Source organism: Linepithema humile, chromosome 2 (genome assembly GCF_040581485.1).
Source record: "Linepithema humile isolate Giens D197 chromosome 2, Lhum_UNIL_v1.0, whole genome shotgun sequence".
Classification (NCBI taxonomy): Eukaryota; Metazoa; Arthropoda; class Insecta; order Hymenoptera; family Formicidae; genus Linepithema; species Linepithema humile.
The window spans coordinates 1045366-1062924 of record NC_090129.1 but is presented as its reverse complement, the minus strand read 5'-3'; the positions used below and the strand labels follow the sequence as shown (position 1 = coordinate 1062924).

Genomic DNA, 17559 nt, shown 5'->3' with positions numbered 1-17559 from the left:
TCGCGCATCTGCTGAAACGGGGAAGAGCAAGTATTAAGGGAGGGGGGCTTAAACGACAATGATATATCATTTATTAATATCCAATGAAGGAAGTGGAATACAGTTTTGTCCGCTAAGCGTCATCTCCCTCATCTCCCTTACCTAGGAAAAGAAACGGGTAGCTCGCTGCGGCGAGTTCGATCTCAGATAAACTGTCGAACCAGTCGTCAACATTATTATATACATAAATGTATATATAAAACAATTGTTACACACTAGAGCGAGAGCGCGTAATACAAAACAATGATCTGCGATTAGTTTTTATTACAATACGTCACTTTATGTTACGCTAACAAAAATATAACTCTCGTTATCGGTCAGTATAGTGATCGTTCGTCCATATAATATATAAGTAAAATATCTCTTGCAGTCGCTTACGTGTCTAAAGGATGTCCGTCAAATCGTGCGCCACATAGAAATCGCTGCAATTCAGTCCCGCGGGTGATTTAATGTTTCCTGCGCCACAAATCTTTTACAAATCTCCGCCGAATTGATCAGGATGGAGCTGTTAGATCATACTTAATCGCAATCAACAAGTTTTTGTTCTAATCAATTAGCTTTAGCCTTCAATTTGAAAATAATTATTTAACTCTAATTAAAAGCAATTGAATATTGATACGTAATTTTACGGTTTCAAGCATTAGAAAGGAAATTTCTGACAACAGCGCGTGTCCACTTTTTCTCCTTTTTATTCTCGGGCAACTTTCATCGTCGACAACGATGCAAAATTACTCGAAGAACAGATAAGCTGCACCGAAGACTGAATCAGTACAGCGCAAACTTTGCAGCTTCTGCAAGATTTTGCGCTATGTGAGAGAACAGAGCGCTTTCCGACGCAGAATTTCACGGACATCCCGTAGAAGTACATATATACATATTATGTGTACATATGCAATCATGTATATCCCCAAGTTCGCAACTTGTATATGTATACGTAATTTTCTCATTTATATTTATAGATATAGATATATATATATATATATTTATATATATAGAGCTATTCTTCTCGTGCCATATTACAACAATACAAACAGTCAATGTTAATGATAATGTTAACTCGCGTAATGCAAGTACCACAGCTAATATAGCGTTTTGAGCAATACGTAATGCTTCCTTGTGTCAGGATCGGGAGATTAACACGGCGAGAGGATCATCGAGAGACACACGATGGCAACAAATTAATCTCCGTCTCCCTCGTCGCGCTTGATTCTGCTCTACAAGATGTCCCGAGAGCGACGGGAATTGCTAGCGAAACGCCGCCGTATTACTCGCTTCACCGTAATTTACTAATCGCGCGTAACTGAAAATTTAAACCTCCCCAGCTCTATTATCTCTATCTATAAGAAGAAGTTAATATTAATGATAATAATAAATTTAAAATATACATATAAAAATACCCGTAAATATATGACAAGAGTATACATAAAAATATGAAACAACTGCGGATTAAAATATTAATTGTACCTGCAACCATTAATTTACCACTCAATAATCGAGATTATAAATTCAAATATATCTTGGAAACACGTAAAAAGTAAATATTGTAAAAAAAAATAGAATCCTTGATAAAATTTTCACTCGAAAAGATCAACCATAAGACGGCGTGAAATAACGTTCGCCGCAAGAATAATTGTGACTTGGGACACCGTGTACATCGAATCGCGCCTATAGAAAAGATTTTACCACTTTCTAACGTTGATTGTGATAGATTTAAGCGTAATAAAGTACCATTGATTATGTCACTCCTGTTCCCACACTCACGTCAGTGCGATTCGGAGCTGAGACGAGTGAGCGTTTCTTTTCTTCCATGAACGTCGATCAGATTTCTACAAGAGCTCCTCCGAGATCTGTGAGTAAAATCGGAATGGAAGAAAATGGAATCCCGTATCTCGGGAATCGAAATTAATTCGTGCAGCTCCGACGCGCACAGTTCTCTCGCCACATTTTTCGTCGACGAAGCACCTACAGCAGCTAGTCATGTAAATATAATCTCATTTCTAACACGATCCACGCGGGCAACGTAATTATTTACACAGCGTCTAACATATTTACATCACCAGCTACAGCTTTACGCGACTATATGTAATAAGAGAGAAGTAGTTTTTGTACCGCTTATCGCGTCTAAATATCGATGCTTCGTCTTATGATTAACAACGACACACGCTCGCTTTCGCAGCTAAATGCCGTTTCTCGATATACGCGTTATATTCTCAGAAAAACACTCCTGAAACACTGCCCTATAAGAAAAGATATCAAGTAAAAAAGAAATCTATCAATTTAGAGACAATAACGTGTAAAAAATGCCTTTCTCATTATTTCAAATTATGCGGTATTGTTACTTGATTCGTTATCGCGTGCTATAAATAATTCGCATTTGTTATTTTTTTCTCAAAGTTACCAATAAATCTTAATTAGTATTTTGTTCAATACAAATATATTCACCTTATCGATTAATTTAATAGAATATGCCGTGCATTTTCTTCAGTCTGTGTTTGCGGATAAATAAATATTTGTTTGATTATCACGGTGTCGAAAGATCTCCTTGGTACAAATAAAATCGTGAAGTCAAACGGGTGGGATCGCGTGTAACAAGTACCACCTGTGATTTCGTGATTTACGAGACACACTCTCCTTTTGCTTCGCGACTACATCTGCCAGAGCGATATGAGTATCCCACGCGAGGAAGTAGCCCTGAAAGAACTTTGGCGCGGACTTTGCAGAGCATTACGTATTACGTCTCTCTCTAACGTTTGGCACTGAGTAGAGTACTAACAGATCTTACGCTAATTAACTCTAAGCGTCAGTGTTACAGGTAATATTACGTTACTTCTCCTTAATAACAACAGGGAGACTCAGGTAACAGTTTTCAACAAGTTATCTCATTCTCGACGCATTATTCCACTAAACAAGATCCCATTGACGTTCTCCATTCATACCTTTGCGTCACTCGCTTGAAGTAAATCGAAGAAACTGAGAATACACGAATATTCGTCATTCCATGTAAGCGTAAGAGAGTGAGATTGCTGGTAAGTTGTGGATACAAAAAATGACGCAAAGTATATAAAAGAAAGTCTCCTTTGCACCACACACGCACGTAATAGAAATTTATTTATTGGAATAACACGCCCTACTCTTTGTATAACAAAATAATACGAGCTGTACAAGGATTCACGGAATTAAGGATCTAGCGAGTGCAGGCGTTATGAAACTCCACATAAATGTGTGAAACGAAATCTGAAGAAAAGAATTATTGTAAACTAATATTGGTAGAATAATCTGAAAAGGACAGTAAACAAAGGAATAAAAATGTTTGAAAGAAATAAAAATCGCAAATCAGCGAAAGGAGCATGAAATAAGACAGTAATATCTACGTCACCAAAGGACAGAGAGCACAGGAATGATCACAAATCTGTAAAACAAACCATGATTCACAGCGTGAAAATCTATCGGCGTGAAGAGCATTGTACAAAATCAGGATTTACAAAATGAAGGAACTACGGAACCAGGAATCGTGTCCTTTCTTCACGAGCTACCGCCGGGATTCGAAGAACGAGCGGCAGCGTGCAAATCGTCAGAGTTTCTCGGTTGATGCTGATTGTTGAACATTGGTTGATGCCGTCGATGCAGGCGGGCCCACGCTCGTGGACCGCTCCAGCGGGAAGGGTGCCTTGCCTAAGGGTGGTTGCGAGATCGCACGTTTCGTCATCCTAAAAGAGCTGTCGGATAGATAATAATTAATGAACAGTCGCGAAATTCCACCTCCTGACAATCGGAGAACGGCAGCAATCTTTTAAAAAATATCAAAGATAAAATATATTTTTATAAAAATCGTCTTACATTTATTGTACGAAATATTTTATATATATATTTATTTTAACTGTGAGAATTGCATTCTCGATTCATTTGTTGGAGACGAAATTTTATCTCGTTTTAGCTTCGAGTTTACAATGAAAAGAAAAGATTGAAACGGCGCGTTCTCTCGACGTCAGCTCGATGAACATTTTCCACTCGTGCATTCAGCGTATTGTCATTCGAGCCAGCGCGATTGACCGTACGTGAAATGCAATTGTTAGACGGACATCATATATTGCATTCTTGGAACTATTCGCACTAATTGAAAATCTATCGTTCTGGTGCGAAGAAAAAAACGAATTGTAAATCGGTCCTGGAAGTCAAATTATTGCAGAGATCAAAGAAAATAATTTATCTGTAACATTAAAAGTGGCATAAGTACAAATAATAACGATGTGTGACATTAATATTGAAAGACGATTAACAGTCAGTTAAAAAATTCACGAATCAATAAAATAATAATTCGACAACACTGCAAAATTATTGACTGGATTATTTTCCAGGCAGTGTGCAATTCGCTTTTGCGATGTGCGACGTGTGCAATAAGCAGCGGTGATATATGTTTCTTATTCTTTTCACATTCGGATGAAAGCGCAATACTGCATGTATTCCTCTTTCTATCACACCTAAGGCTGAAAACAATTAATGATCCATTTCATGATTTGCGGTCTGTCAATGCACAGTATATATTTCTGTTTGTCATTGCAGGTAACACACACATCCTCTTTTGACACCCTATATATATATAAGATAATATCCACAGATGCAGGAATCCGCAGAATGCAGCCAAAAACATGTAAAATTCTTCCTTTTTTCAACAAAAATTTCATTTAATTTAGAACATTTTAATCTTTTCAAAATTAAATAAACTCTAAAACAAATACATGAAAATTTATATAAAATAAAAGAAGGATTATTCTATTAACTTGAATTTTTTGAAAACGTGCTAAAACCTTTTAAACTTTCAATATCTGATAAATATCGAATTTCAACGGAAATAACGCTGTTTGCAAACTTGATGAGGACTTCCTTTCTTTACATATTTTGTCCTGCATCCTGCGTAGAATAAATTTTTTGTGTGTTTCGTATTGACGTTTAAGTCCCCCACTTACGAGGGAAGTGAGTACAGATCGCCATTGAAAGCGGATGAATGAAAACAGCACAGTGGGTAAGCGGCGTGTTTTACATTGTATTGTTGGAAAGCGTGACGTAAACATCTCTGTGAAGCGTTAATGAATAATGAACCGGATGTAAACGGAAGACACCTGTCCGCCCCGTAGATGACAGCAAGACGATCATTTCAATCTGTCGTCCTCGAATGACGCGTGGGATCGCACTAAGCATTCAACTAAACAGCGAAACAATTCAGAGCTGTCGCGAAGCTTCTGTTGTTCAATTCTAAATATAACCCGCATAGCCCTGGCAGGCGCCTTTATAAAGATAATTACAATTAATCCTTCACTCTCCGGTTTGTAATTACAAGTAAAATTTCAAGGAATGCAGACTTTTTCTCGCGTAATTACGTAATTATGTGAAATTCCACATCTGAAATAATAATTCACTAGACGAAAGTTTGGCAAGCTGCAATCAATTTTATAAATTAGTCCTTGCATTCTCACTTGCTGCCAGCACTATGACTATAACCAGAAGTAGATGAGCGAAAAGGGCAAAACGATTCTTTTTCTAGAGGTGACAAAACAATTAACAAGTATAGAACAATTAACATATAACAATTATGTAAGACAATTATACGAGATAATTCACAGAACAAATCATAGTTGAGTAAATGATCCATTTCCACAGTCAGTGGAATATATATTAAATACACATTAAAATATCTTCTTGAACTGCCTGGAGTCCATCTTACATTTGGATATATTTTCGGTAATTCTCGCCGGCTTCCCTTATTTGCGTACACTATCGTTTGTCCCGAAATTCCGCCACCTATGAAATGCAGTGCCATGAACGAACCAGAACCGCTCAGAGCGACGAGAATAATTATAACGCGCGTGTATTGTGATTAGCGCAGCGCAGTATGCATGATCGAATGATAAGGCCGGCGCTTGTCCGTGGATTCTCGAAACTTGCACATTCACATGTATAATAATCGTGCATGGTGTCACATCTCTTGTAAATCTATCGTATCCTCATTCGTGTTATCGTGATCTCTTTTTACACAAACAACGATTCAGCCTGATCGACTATGTTAACCATATTCGATTAATCTTTTTGCTTACTTAAATTTTACTTGATTTATATATAAATTTCAGCACGGTGGTCAAAAGATGTTTCGCAAATTCTATTACAATTTTTTCAATTAAGATATTATTCATGTGAGCTAAATAGAGCTAAATTAAGCAGATAGATATGTTTAATTAAAATTGGCCATTATTTTAAATGCATTAAAATTATAATCAAATAAGATTTATAAATTCAATATTAATATTATTCTATAAGATTTACATTAATTGCATAAATCACGTTTTCATCCAGCTTAAAAGGATTAAAGCGTCGATTACAGAATTAAAAAAAAAAAAAAAAAATGTATACATATATATAACTGTCCTCTAATTGCAATATAGCAACTGCAAGCTGTGAATCTACGATCTACGCTTGAATTTAAAGCTGTGAGATTAGCCAGATTAAAAACTTCAGGCAGAATGCTGTCGTCCAAATTCAATCGGATAAGAGACGACATCACATGTAGACACGAGCGATCTACGTGGTGGATCTAGCATTTTATAACACAAAACACTCATCTAACAAGTTTCAAGCGGAACGTGAGACGGCGGTTTACCTTCGTCGCTAAAGTGAGACCGGTTCGTTTCGAGGAGGGTTTACGAAAACGACTCTACTGCTCGGGCGTATCTAGAGAGCGACGAGTCATAGAGCGGATTGAACCACAAATCCTGGAGACATATGTACTAGCCGATAGACAAACAATAAGTTTGAGCGCAGGATGGCGACAACAGCTTTTTCACCGAGTGAGAGATAGAGACAGAGTGATATTTAACTACGCTGACAACGCGACATATCCTCATAGCAGGTACCTGCAATTAAGAGATGGTCAACGAAATTCGGTCTGCAATCCTCCTCATTTTATTGACTAGACAGCGTGGGGATGTGGTCGGTGCTGCGCACGTTAATGGTAGAAAAATTTCATTTATTTATCTCAGTTATCTGTTATTTGTGAAATATTGTGTAATGCAACGCACATAGAAACTTTGAAATAAAATCTTTCCGTAAAAGATTTGCAATTTTTAACATTTATGGTTATTACATATAAATATATAGGATTAGATATGTATTCTTAAATTTGCATAAAAAATAAATAAAAGTTTAATGTGCGTAATAATTATTTGTCAAATAATTATTTTCAATGTTATAATTTGGATGTATGTTTTAACTTGTGAACAACTCTGCTGCTACGCTCGTGCCGATAAGTCGGTCCAATTAATTTTATTTTAATATCATTAAGAAAATGATGGTCTAAATTTATGTTCATGCAAATATTGTTGCAAGTATGGTATAGTTTTAATAAGCGGATGTAATTGTACTTTCTTAATTTCTAAATTTCTACAATTATTATATCATCTATATTCTTTGCGTATCAAAAAATAGTAGTAAACAATCGTTTAAGAAAATTATTACAAATCTTTCTACCAATAAGATAACGCTGTAACACCTACGAGAGATTTAGGGAAAAGCGAAGAACATAAGCGCCGAGTTCTGGTTCGCAATATATAAGTTCAAGCTGAATATTCAATTCAGTAAATGTAAAAGTATCTTATAATTGACAGCCGATTGTGTTTATCGGCACAAATCAGAGAACAACGATCGGCGCCTATGACGAAGAGTAAGCAGTAGACGGTTTATAGATAATTACCAATGTGAGTAAGTAAATTGTACGTAGATTATAGGCGTGTGTTAGATGTGACTAAGGTAGATTTTCCGCTTTAAGTAGACGCTGTTGCGCGCCGGGGAGTTCACCGCTGTGTCGTTACTGGAACATAGCCGGTGCTCGATTTCACACATACAGAGGACACACACACTTGTACCACGCTGAACGGCTACGGCTATTCCGCGCGCGCAATCGCCGTACAGGGTGTCCTTTCTCAACCCTTTCTTGTCTGAATAAAAATGTGCGAGAAGGAATCTAATCTGCGCTGAGATGTTGAGTGTTAAAATTTCACGTCACTTTTATATCATAATTATCATCTGTTTTTTTTTTCTATCATGTAATGTAGAATAAATTTTGATCGATTGTCTAATTTAATCAGAGCAATGGTTGCTTTAAATTTTTTTGTTTCTCAAATTTGTGTGCACAATTATTAGATTAAATGACAATTTGATTTTTTAGCAAAGATAACGCAATAATGTTAATAAAAAAAATGATTGAAGCAAAAGAAATTTTTATAAAGAAAGAGTTCTCAAATGGCGTTGAAAATACTATCAAGCAACAGAGGGTTGAGAGAATAAACCTGTTCTCGCGATGCATTTTTCTCTTGTGGCGGCTTCAAAGGTCAGTTACACCAATGTCAAATCGTTCTTGAGCAATTTAAGATAATGGAATTTGTCTCCTATTTTTCCACCCTCTGGTAAATCATTATATAAAAAAGAAAATTGAATATAACTTGATTTCGCATTATTAGATTATTCGTTACAAGATAAAATTTCTTTTTAATTCAGCACAATAGCATTAAGGTAACAACGTTTTAAGAACAAAAGCTTCCCAACATTTATATTGTCGCTGAAAAAAAAATGTAGCACAATAGCACTCGAGTAACAATTTAAAAACAAAAGCGTTTAACATTTATATTATCGCAATTACAGAATTAAAAAAATAATGTGAGGATAATACGAAATAAGCAGAAGCGATTGGGATCTTTAATCGGAAATCAATCATCGTGACTACGGGTGCAACTGACCCCAGAACACAGTAAATGCACAACTACGACGCTTTCAACGTGACGAACGATAGCATAATCCGACGAAAAAATATCTAATCCTTTAGCGAAGCGTGGGAGACTTTTCATTAGGAAATTGTCAGAATGTGCAGTTATGGAAAACTCACCTTCGTCGACGCAGGGAGGGATTCTGTCCCGGCAAGCCGAACTGACCTCTGGGAATCACCATACGCGCGTTGCCCTGGGCAGGACGCGAACCCCCGTGCGCCTGCAGCATGCTCAAATGAGCGGCATAGCCGTCATACAGTATTGTCGCCAGGACTTGATGCTTCTTGGATACCTTGCCGATAATGAAGATCTGGCTCGGTTTCAGATTTATCGCCGTGTACACGCTGATGTCCTTCTCGCTGCCATACGCCTGATGGATTAGCATGCCGTGCTCCTAAATGGCATACAATTGATCGTTAGTGTGTCACAGAATTCTATTACACAGACTGAAGAAATGTGGAAAGAATTACAGATTGGACAGAATTTAAAATCAAAATTAAAAAACTATTCGTAAGTAAATGTCTATCGATTTTTGTTTCTATCATGAATTTTATCATGCAACTGGCAAATATCTGTCAAAAAAGAATTTGCTGGCTGAAAATATGTCATACATGAATATTTGTTATTTCTATTGTTAGTTGCACATATGTATAATATTAGACTCCGTCCTTATTGTTACGAACCTTCACAAGTTTATTCAAGTAGGCGGCTTTGTGAGCGAGCGGATCCCTGGACAGGCCGTCGGCAAAGGAGACGAGACCGTGAGGAAAGTTATGCTGCGACAGCCAGGAAACCACTGTCTGCTGCTGCATATCCGGTCTCGCAGTAATATAAATAATGAGGTAACCCAGTTCTTGCCAATGCCTACGCAAGCGTCAATAAAGAAGAAACTTTACCCAGTCCGTTAATCTTTTTAGTGAAGAAATCGCACGTCTACTTGAAGAGTTAAAAAGAGTTTGCAGAACTGTCTGGATGATTCCTCACCTCACAACGTCGACGGCACCAGCCCAAACTTTCGGATCTTTCCCGCTCACCGACCTACTGGCGGCGAATGAGCCGTCTATGCTAAAAACCACGCATTCGGTTCTCGGTGGTATCACAGCCACGAAAAAATCTACGGATGTATGATCTCCCCTGTGAACACACCGCACATATATTCAGATTAATATTTTTTTTCCAGAATTTGGTACGCCAATTTCAAATAGTTTTAATTAGTTACAAAAGCTCGTCTCGAAATAAATTACCTTACAACCATCTTCACTGGGTAGAGTCCGTAGCCTAGCGCTTTGTCATCTGGTATTTTGTATATTACTCTACCATTTTTGTCAGTTACTTCGGTGGAGATGTATGTCCACTCGCCTGCCGGTGCGTCTTTCATAATGTGGATATCCACTTTCTCGCCTGCAATGGAATGAGAAATGTTACGTACAGATTTTATATTTTTTGAGCGATATAAAATAAAGTGTGATTTGTTTCTCTGTATCATTAATCTTAACAAAATTAAATGCCTAACCTCTATAAAATTGTTATTTAAATTATACACTAAATTTCGACAAAAGACATCTTGTAAAAAAATTTTTGTCCGTTTATTTCTAAAAGTCAATTAATTCTCAAAAGAATTACTCTTTAATTACGTTCATACCTGTTAAAGTTATCATATCAATAGGACTGTACATGAACCTAGCGATTAGTATTTGTGGCGCGCCTTCCCTCACGATGACGTCGTTCGCTCTGTGATTGGCAGCAACATTCTGAAATACATTTATGCCATTAGCAACACGTTAAACAACCACTTAAGATCAAGCTTGAATTAGCAAAGAAATAAACCTTAAGTTTAACGGAGGTACGCTTTTTATTCCATTTTTCTCTGGGTTGACCTGGACGGAAGCTGAGATCTTTCTCGTCGTTGCCAAGCAATGGCAAATCGAATCTGCCCAATTGCCTCAAAATAAACGCGATCACGTCCGAAGACTCCCAATAACTAGCATGGAAGAGATGCGGCAAGGCGTTTGTAGGAAAATTAGCGAGACCCTCTGGACAGTAAAGCGCGTAATCTAGCCTTTTGGTGCCCCACCATTTTTGAGTCACTGAAAAGAGATAGTAAATGTTTTAGACAAATTTGGTGATGCTTCTCTTAAAAATATAAATTCAAATCTCTGTACAAAACTGCATCATTGACATTAGATGTCGCGCGCGAGCAGACAGCGATATAATAAATAATTTCCACTTACGGGCAGACACCGCCTGCAGAGGAACATTATCGATAATGCCCGACATTGTACTTTGAAGCGATATATCGGATAATCTTCTTAAATGCGACAATTGTATATTGGGAACGTTCAATCCGTCAGCGAATAGCTGCGGGTTCGTCTGGATAGTTTCCACTGAAATCAAATTTACAATCTGCCATCACAGCTGCGTCTACATGAAAACAAAGTTCGCATGAATTGTGTAAATCATTTTTAAGCGTAATTGCTGCAAATTTATTAAACTAGAAAAAATATAGATATAATATTGAAATTATTCATTTCAATTAGAAAATGCAATTTTACAATTCAAAAGATCCGGACAGTTTATCAAAAAATCTGTATATATGTGTAGAGATTTCTTTCAATTTTTTTTCGGTCAAATCTCAAAGTTTTTGGATATTTTGAGATATCCTAATGCACTCACGCAAGTGATAAGGCTGGCCGTTGCCGAGCGGATACTTTTGATATCGGGCGATGTTGACCGGCGGAATTAACGAGAACCTCGCCGAGATCAAAGGCTCCAATCTCGCAGCCACGGGATCCGTGGGATGAAACAGATTGTACATCTGATTGACTAACGGTCTGGGTATGAAGCTGTTCCTGTCAGCGGATGCAGCAATCTTTCTGTAAGCCAGGACCAGTGAGAGCGGACTGCCGAAAGTGAAAAAGTCACCCACTTCGAAGTCCAGCTTGGTATGATGCGGATTGTCACTGCAAATTGCACGTTAATTCAACTTGATGTAAAATAAGGAGCTTCATAAAATATAAGAAATAACTGAAACAATTTTCAAATATTTAGTTTCATTTAATCCGCTCTCATTCCTTCTTTGCGATCTCTACTTCCCAAATAAACGAGAACTAATCAACACTTTTGTAGCGATGAACAAATTATCTTGCAACTCGATATCGTTAGCGTAGTCACAGTCGATTACCTCGTGCCGGAAGACCTTCTTCTGGGAGACGGTGCGGACAAATGCTTGCCGTCTTCGTTTCCACCGTTGTCATTGCTCTGCTGACCGCTGCCCTCCAGGATGCTGTTTTCGCTGCTGTGCCTTGAGTGCTGCGTCGCCCTGCACAGGGCGTCGTAGGTCAGGATCGACCCTACCGAGTCGCCCACGAAGCAAATTTGTCCGATGAAACCTTTGCCCTCGTCGCTCTTGATGAATTCGTGGTACACCTGGTTGGCATTCATCACCACACGCGATACCGCGTCCTGATAGTCGGAACTCGAGCTCACCAGCAGTGGAATCGCGCCAATCGGAATGGTATCGTGCGTCACTTGCGGAGCGTCCATACACGAAGGCGATACATCGAAGCTGTATGGACTCAAGCTGTACAATAAAAATTATTAGATTGCAGTAAAATAATTTTCCGTGATAGAATCAATTACTGCCAGCGCTAAAACAAATAAAAAAATTAAAATAAAATTTAGCGAACGTTTTCATATAGAATGTTTTATTAAAATAAAAATCCTGCTTTGTGTTGCAATAAAATTGTTTCAATTAAATAGTCTGGAATGTGAAATTGTTAGACCAATATCTCGTGATGATGGATAACATTTGTAGATGACATTTGTAGATTTAAATGTCAAAGATATTACCTTGACAAAATTCCAAGGCCCTCGGTGCAAACGGAAGGACAGGCGACAAATTTAACAGACACATGCCCAACCATACTTGGATAATGTTGTCTCATAACGGATTCAAAGGCTCCACGGAATGTCGTTATATCGGACTTTTTCGCCGTTAAATCGACATTAGCGTCTAAAACACAGAGACGTCAAATTCAAAATCAATCTGATCCTACGATATATGTACATATATATAATGATCTCCTTAATCCAATTCTCATCATCTGATTTCGTAGCAAAAAGAATACATATATATATCGAACTTATACGAACAGTGTAATTTTTCTATCTATTATAAGAATCAGAAAGGATGTCTTACCTAAAACGCTGCCGCCGTGTACCACTATAATTAGAACAGTAATTTTGCACGGTTGATGCGTGGGAGAATGCTGAGGGGATGTTGGACATGACACGTCGATGCTGGCCGATGTGGTGATCTGTAATCTCTTACTGCTGCGTTCGCTGACGACGCGTTTCAGATATGAAGGTGAAAATATTGTATCTTCTGAAAATACACGACATTCCTATTACTAGAAGAAGGAAAACAATGGCTTGAATCTCGCGCAAAATGTTCTACCACACTTGAAATTAGTTTAAATTAAAATAAAAAAAAAAAAAAAAAAATTAGTGGACAGAATAACTTAATTCTGCAATATTTTGATCATTACGAGGATATTGTTTTAACGCACCTTGTTCGTTCGCTGCGGATGGTGTCTGCACAGTCATGTCCTCCCCTTCTGCTAGAAGATCCAAAGAACTCCATTTAGCTAATGAAGAGCTATCTTCAAAGTCCTCTGTATAATCAGAAACGTTAACACTGCTTATGCAATGTGTCTCTCCGGTTAATCGCGATTCGAAACAGGACTCGGTAAGTGATATATAGATCAATAGTAATCATTCTATAATAAAACGTTTCAAAGCGAACACGATCTTACGAAATAACAATTTTTCAACAATGCTACGAAGAACCTTTCTAATAATGTAACTTGCGAGAAAATTCGAAAATGGAACAAATGGAAGTTTAATTGCGATTAAGATTCGTACTCTAGATTATATAGAAGTTATTAGAAGTTTCATCTAAATGTAATATCTATATAAAGCTAGCTCCAACTGTGCAACACGAGTCAGTTCTGCCGCTAAAGTCAATCGATTCTCTTTACTCTACGTAGCCATGCTGCCACATGCGGCATGTTAGCCTTTTCGCGGATTCTCATGCTCGATTCTAATTTTAGCCGCGTGTCACGTCGATGCAAGATTTGTATGCGCCAAATAGTCCGATCTATCCGACATGAAATATGACGTCTCCTCCCTTCGCTCGCAACTTATCTCGATTACTACGCTCTACGTGTCCTACCTTTGCGTATAACAGGTATAATGAACCCGGCTGCAGTATGGAGTGCGACATAAAAAACAAAGAGGATACACATAAAAAACACAGCACATGCTGCCCTCACTACGTCAGTTATCTATGCATCGCCGCGGGACACACTCCTTCCGCATAATTGACAAGGACAAAACAAGCGCTATTCGTCAGATTGCGAGAAAAATTTCTTGCAAGAGAATTATTCATATTTTACATTCGCGTATTATTCAGAGTATCTTCAAGTAATAAATTGTCCGACTGATCTGCCGTTGATAAAACTTGAACACGTAAAGAAAGAAGAAATTGTTCAAGATTTATTAGAATCCATCGCGGAGCCCGTTAATTCGTTAAAGTCGATTATGGAAAGCAATGTGTCGCGGAATTAATATTTGGCTATCATTCATTTGTAGCGAAACGTGTCGTCAACGTCTTCTCTAGATTATCACAGGCATGCTGGCACGTGCCCATGCGTCATCGCGGGTCTTACCTTGACAGTCGAAGAACTCGTCGTCGCTGCCGGACTCGGACTCCCTCACGATGCTCTCCATCCTCCAGTTCGCGATTTGAATGTCGAAGCTCTTGTTGGAATTCGGCGAATGCAGGGATACGTTCTTCCTCCACTCTTTTTTGGCGCTCGCTTTATCATCGGCGATCGCGGTTCTACAATGCAGCTCGTATTTAGTCAAATTCGCCAAAACCATGTGAATAAAATTTACATCTTGAAAAGAAAACAATCGTTATTATATTACTTTGTTATCGTTTCTCCGTGGCAATCGGTTCGAGTCACGAGTTACTAATGTCAGCAAAGTGTGCTCGGCATTCGTGATTATATCTTATCGTTTTAAGAAAACACACAATGAAGACGATATTAGTGCCTGATATCACAATACAGTCGATATCGCGTAATCGAGTTTTAACACCACACGGACCGTTTCAGGCGTGCAAAAATGCACAATCAAATAAATCCTTTTATATGCAATAAAGAATTTTTTTTTTTAACTATCAATGAACGGAGAAAAAAATATATTTCATACGTTTGTGACGGCAGCTTTGATGACACAAATTGTATATATTTTGTTCTGCAATTGCACCGCGACTTATCGGACCATAACTTATCTCTAAACACATGTTCCTAAATATATTTGAAGCGATAACAAAGAGCGTTCTAAAGACTCAAGTTCGTTTTACAGATAATACGCGTAAGCTCAGTTGCAATAATCTTACTTGATTTCGTTGAGATCGACCGGCGAGTCCTCGGGGCTGATCTCGCCCTCGGAGCTAGCCGCGGTGTTGATGATGGGAATGTCGGACGGCTTCCTGAGGGACGGCGGGCTCTGCGCATCCTCGTTTTTCTCGATGCTGCCAAGAGTGACCGCCAGCGTCTTGGCGGCCTCCGACTTCTGCGACGCGGCGTTCGTCGCCGCCGACGCCGTCGCGCCCGTCTCCTGACCCTCGCCGTCGAGCTCCTCGTCCGTCGAATCGCTCAGGCCCATCTTCCGCTGCAGCGCAAGCTGTGTCTGCCGCTCGATCTCCCTGATGTCTTCCATCGTCAGACCGATCCACTCGTCCTGCCAGGCCCAGGCCTGCCTGTGCGCCCGCACCATCACCTTCCGCAGAGCTGGAACCGACCTTAATACGTCTCACGCACGGCCGACCGGATGCGCCGGTTAAAATTAACCCTCTCGATCACGAGCTCTTGTGTTCGCGGGGAGAAAAAAAATGTTCCAACAGCGAGCAGCGACGCTCGCTACAGTCGGGAGTAAGAGTGAATCAATAAACAAATACACAGTCTTAAATCGTGCTAATTCAACAAAATAGACTTTTGAAAAAGATTGAAAGAGAATTTTTCTTCCTCCAGCGTAAAGATAAAAATTAAAAGACAAAGATAAGATAAGAAATATAGAAGAAATTAAAATATCCATGATATCAGAATTCAGAAGAAATATTGAGGAAAAAAAAACAGTAAAATCGCAACCTGTAATCTGGAATAAATTTGATTAACTTTTCCTCAGCGAGTATTTAAACCGTAATTTAATTCATAATTGATTTTCGATTAATAATTCAGTTTGTAAAGTGTCTTAACTTAAAGATTTTTTAAATAAAGTAAAGATTCGTGATCGAGAGAGTTAACCCTTTAGCTGCCGGGCTTTTTGTATGAAAACTAAAGTTGATTTTAAAATTAAATATATTAAATATATTTTCAAGTTAAATTCGGCAAACTGGAATTGAAACATTGCTGTTATTTAAAAACGTGAAAAGTGAATAAATATAAATTTCGATATACAAAATATATCAGAGATCGTGCAATTTTTTTATAACTTTATGTCATGTTCTTTTTATAATTTTTTTACTCTTTAATATTCTAAAATAAATCCGAATTAGATTATTATTCTAAATTCATTTTGAATTCACAATTTTCTTATTTTCTTACCTTTTAATCGCACATAATTTATTGCTGAGAGTAAAAGTTTCCACTCACTAATTAGTATCAATAGTTCAGACAAAGTGCACGAATTCTGACACATTTTGCGCACGAAAAGAGAGATTGAAAATTCTTAATTCACACTATGAAGAAAAACATGTGTATATTTAAAATAGAAAAGCCAAAGTTCTTTTTCAAATTTTGATCACGGAGAAAAGAGCATGCGACATCTTCTCAGAGATAATTTTTCTCCAAAAAATTAGTCGGAAGTAATCTTCTCCAAACCGAATGGCTCGATCGAGAGACGATTACGCGATTATACTTGAGATAAAATATCAGAATCTCATTAATGTCAATTGCCCGGCATCCAAAGGGCAAGATAAGGCAGAGAGGTGAGCATGTACGGTACTAACCTACGTCGTGTATGAACTTTTCTAATTTCGTTTGCATGCCCCAATAACGGAACTCTACTCGGCATAGCTTGTACGCGCACATTAGTGACTTTCCCGACGGCGTTGGCTGTTGCTTTCCCTAGACGGCGAGAGAATCGCTAATGTATCAACGGTGAAAACTACTTAAGCGGAGAGGTGTAAACTCTTCAAGAGAGAAAAAGAGACAGAAAAAAAAAGAATATAAAGAATAAGGGGGATGTATACTTCCACATCGGCCCAATAATCCTCAAGCCACGTATCCTCCAGCGGACCCCTGCCGCTCTTCTCCGACACATAGAGCTTCGGATCCTCCTCCTTCAGATAATCGGCCCCGTACGGCTGATCCTTCACGATGTCGATCACGTCTTGGAAACAGATCGTTGCAGAGTCAGCGGTGAGCAAGCGTGGTGCCGCGTTATTTTCGAATATCAAATCGAATAATCGTTATAATTTCGTTGGAAAACGATAGCCGAAATATTCATCTAATAATTAAGTGAATCTAAACATGCACCGTCGCGATAAACACATTTACATTGCAAAGAGTAGTATGACTTTTTCCAGACTGTCGAGTAAATTATGAATTGCGGTTAAAAATTATAATTAAATTATGACGGAATT

General features: G+C 38.2%; 1 protein-coding gene across 13 annotated transcripts in view; it reads right to left on the bottom strand.

The window, feature by feature from the left end:
• The window catches only part of rdgB (retinal degeneration B), a 37080-nt gene that overhangs the window by 5052 nt on the left and 14469 nt on the right, over positions 1–17559 (bottom strand). For 3 of the 13 annotated variants that reach the window (XM_012376026.2, XM_012376027.2, XM_012376028.2), the window contains exons 4-21: positions 17167–17306; positions 16924–17041; positions 15313–15706; positions 14576–14748; positions 14080–14109; positions 13415–13519; positions 13045–13230; positions 12696–12858; positions 12028–12426; positions 11520–11806; positions 11078–11230; positions 10674–10933; positions 10489–10597; positions 10091–10247; positions 9831–9980; positions 9530–9710; positions 8966–9240; positions 49–3755 (exon numbers count right to left, since the gene is read on the bottom strand). In XM_012376026.2, coding sequence (XP_012231449.1) covers positions 3611–3755; positions 8966–9240; positions 9530–9710; positions 9831–9980; positions 10091–10247; positions 10489–10597; positions 10674–10933; positions 11078–11230; positions 11520–11806; positions 12028–12426; positions 12696–12858; positions 13045–13230; positions 13415–13519; positions 14080–14109; positions 14576–14748; positions 15313–15706; positions 16924–17041; positions 17167–17306 — 3425 coding nt within the window. In that variant the 3' untranslated portion in view covers positions 49–3610. Of the gene's footprint in view, positions 1–48; positions 3756–6715; positions 6942–7777; positions 7895–8965; positions 9241–9529; positions 9711–9830; positions 9981–10090; positions 10248–10488; positions 10598–10673; positions 10934–11077; positions 11231–11519; positions 11807–12027; positions 12427–12695; positions 12859–13044; positions 13231–13414; positions 13520–14079; positions 14110–14575; positions 14749–15312; positions 15707–16923; positions 17042–17166; positions 17307–17559 lie in introns of those variants that run through there. The other 10 variants (XM_067348811.1, XM_012376030.2, XM_067348813.1 and 7 more) reach the window with 9 other exon arrangements.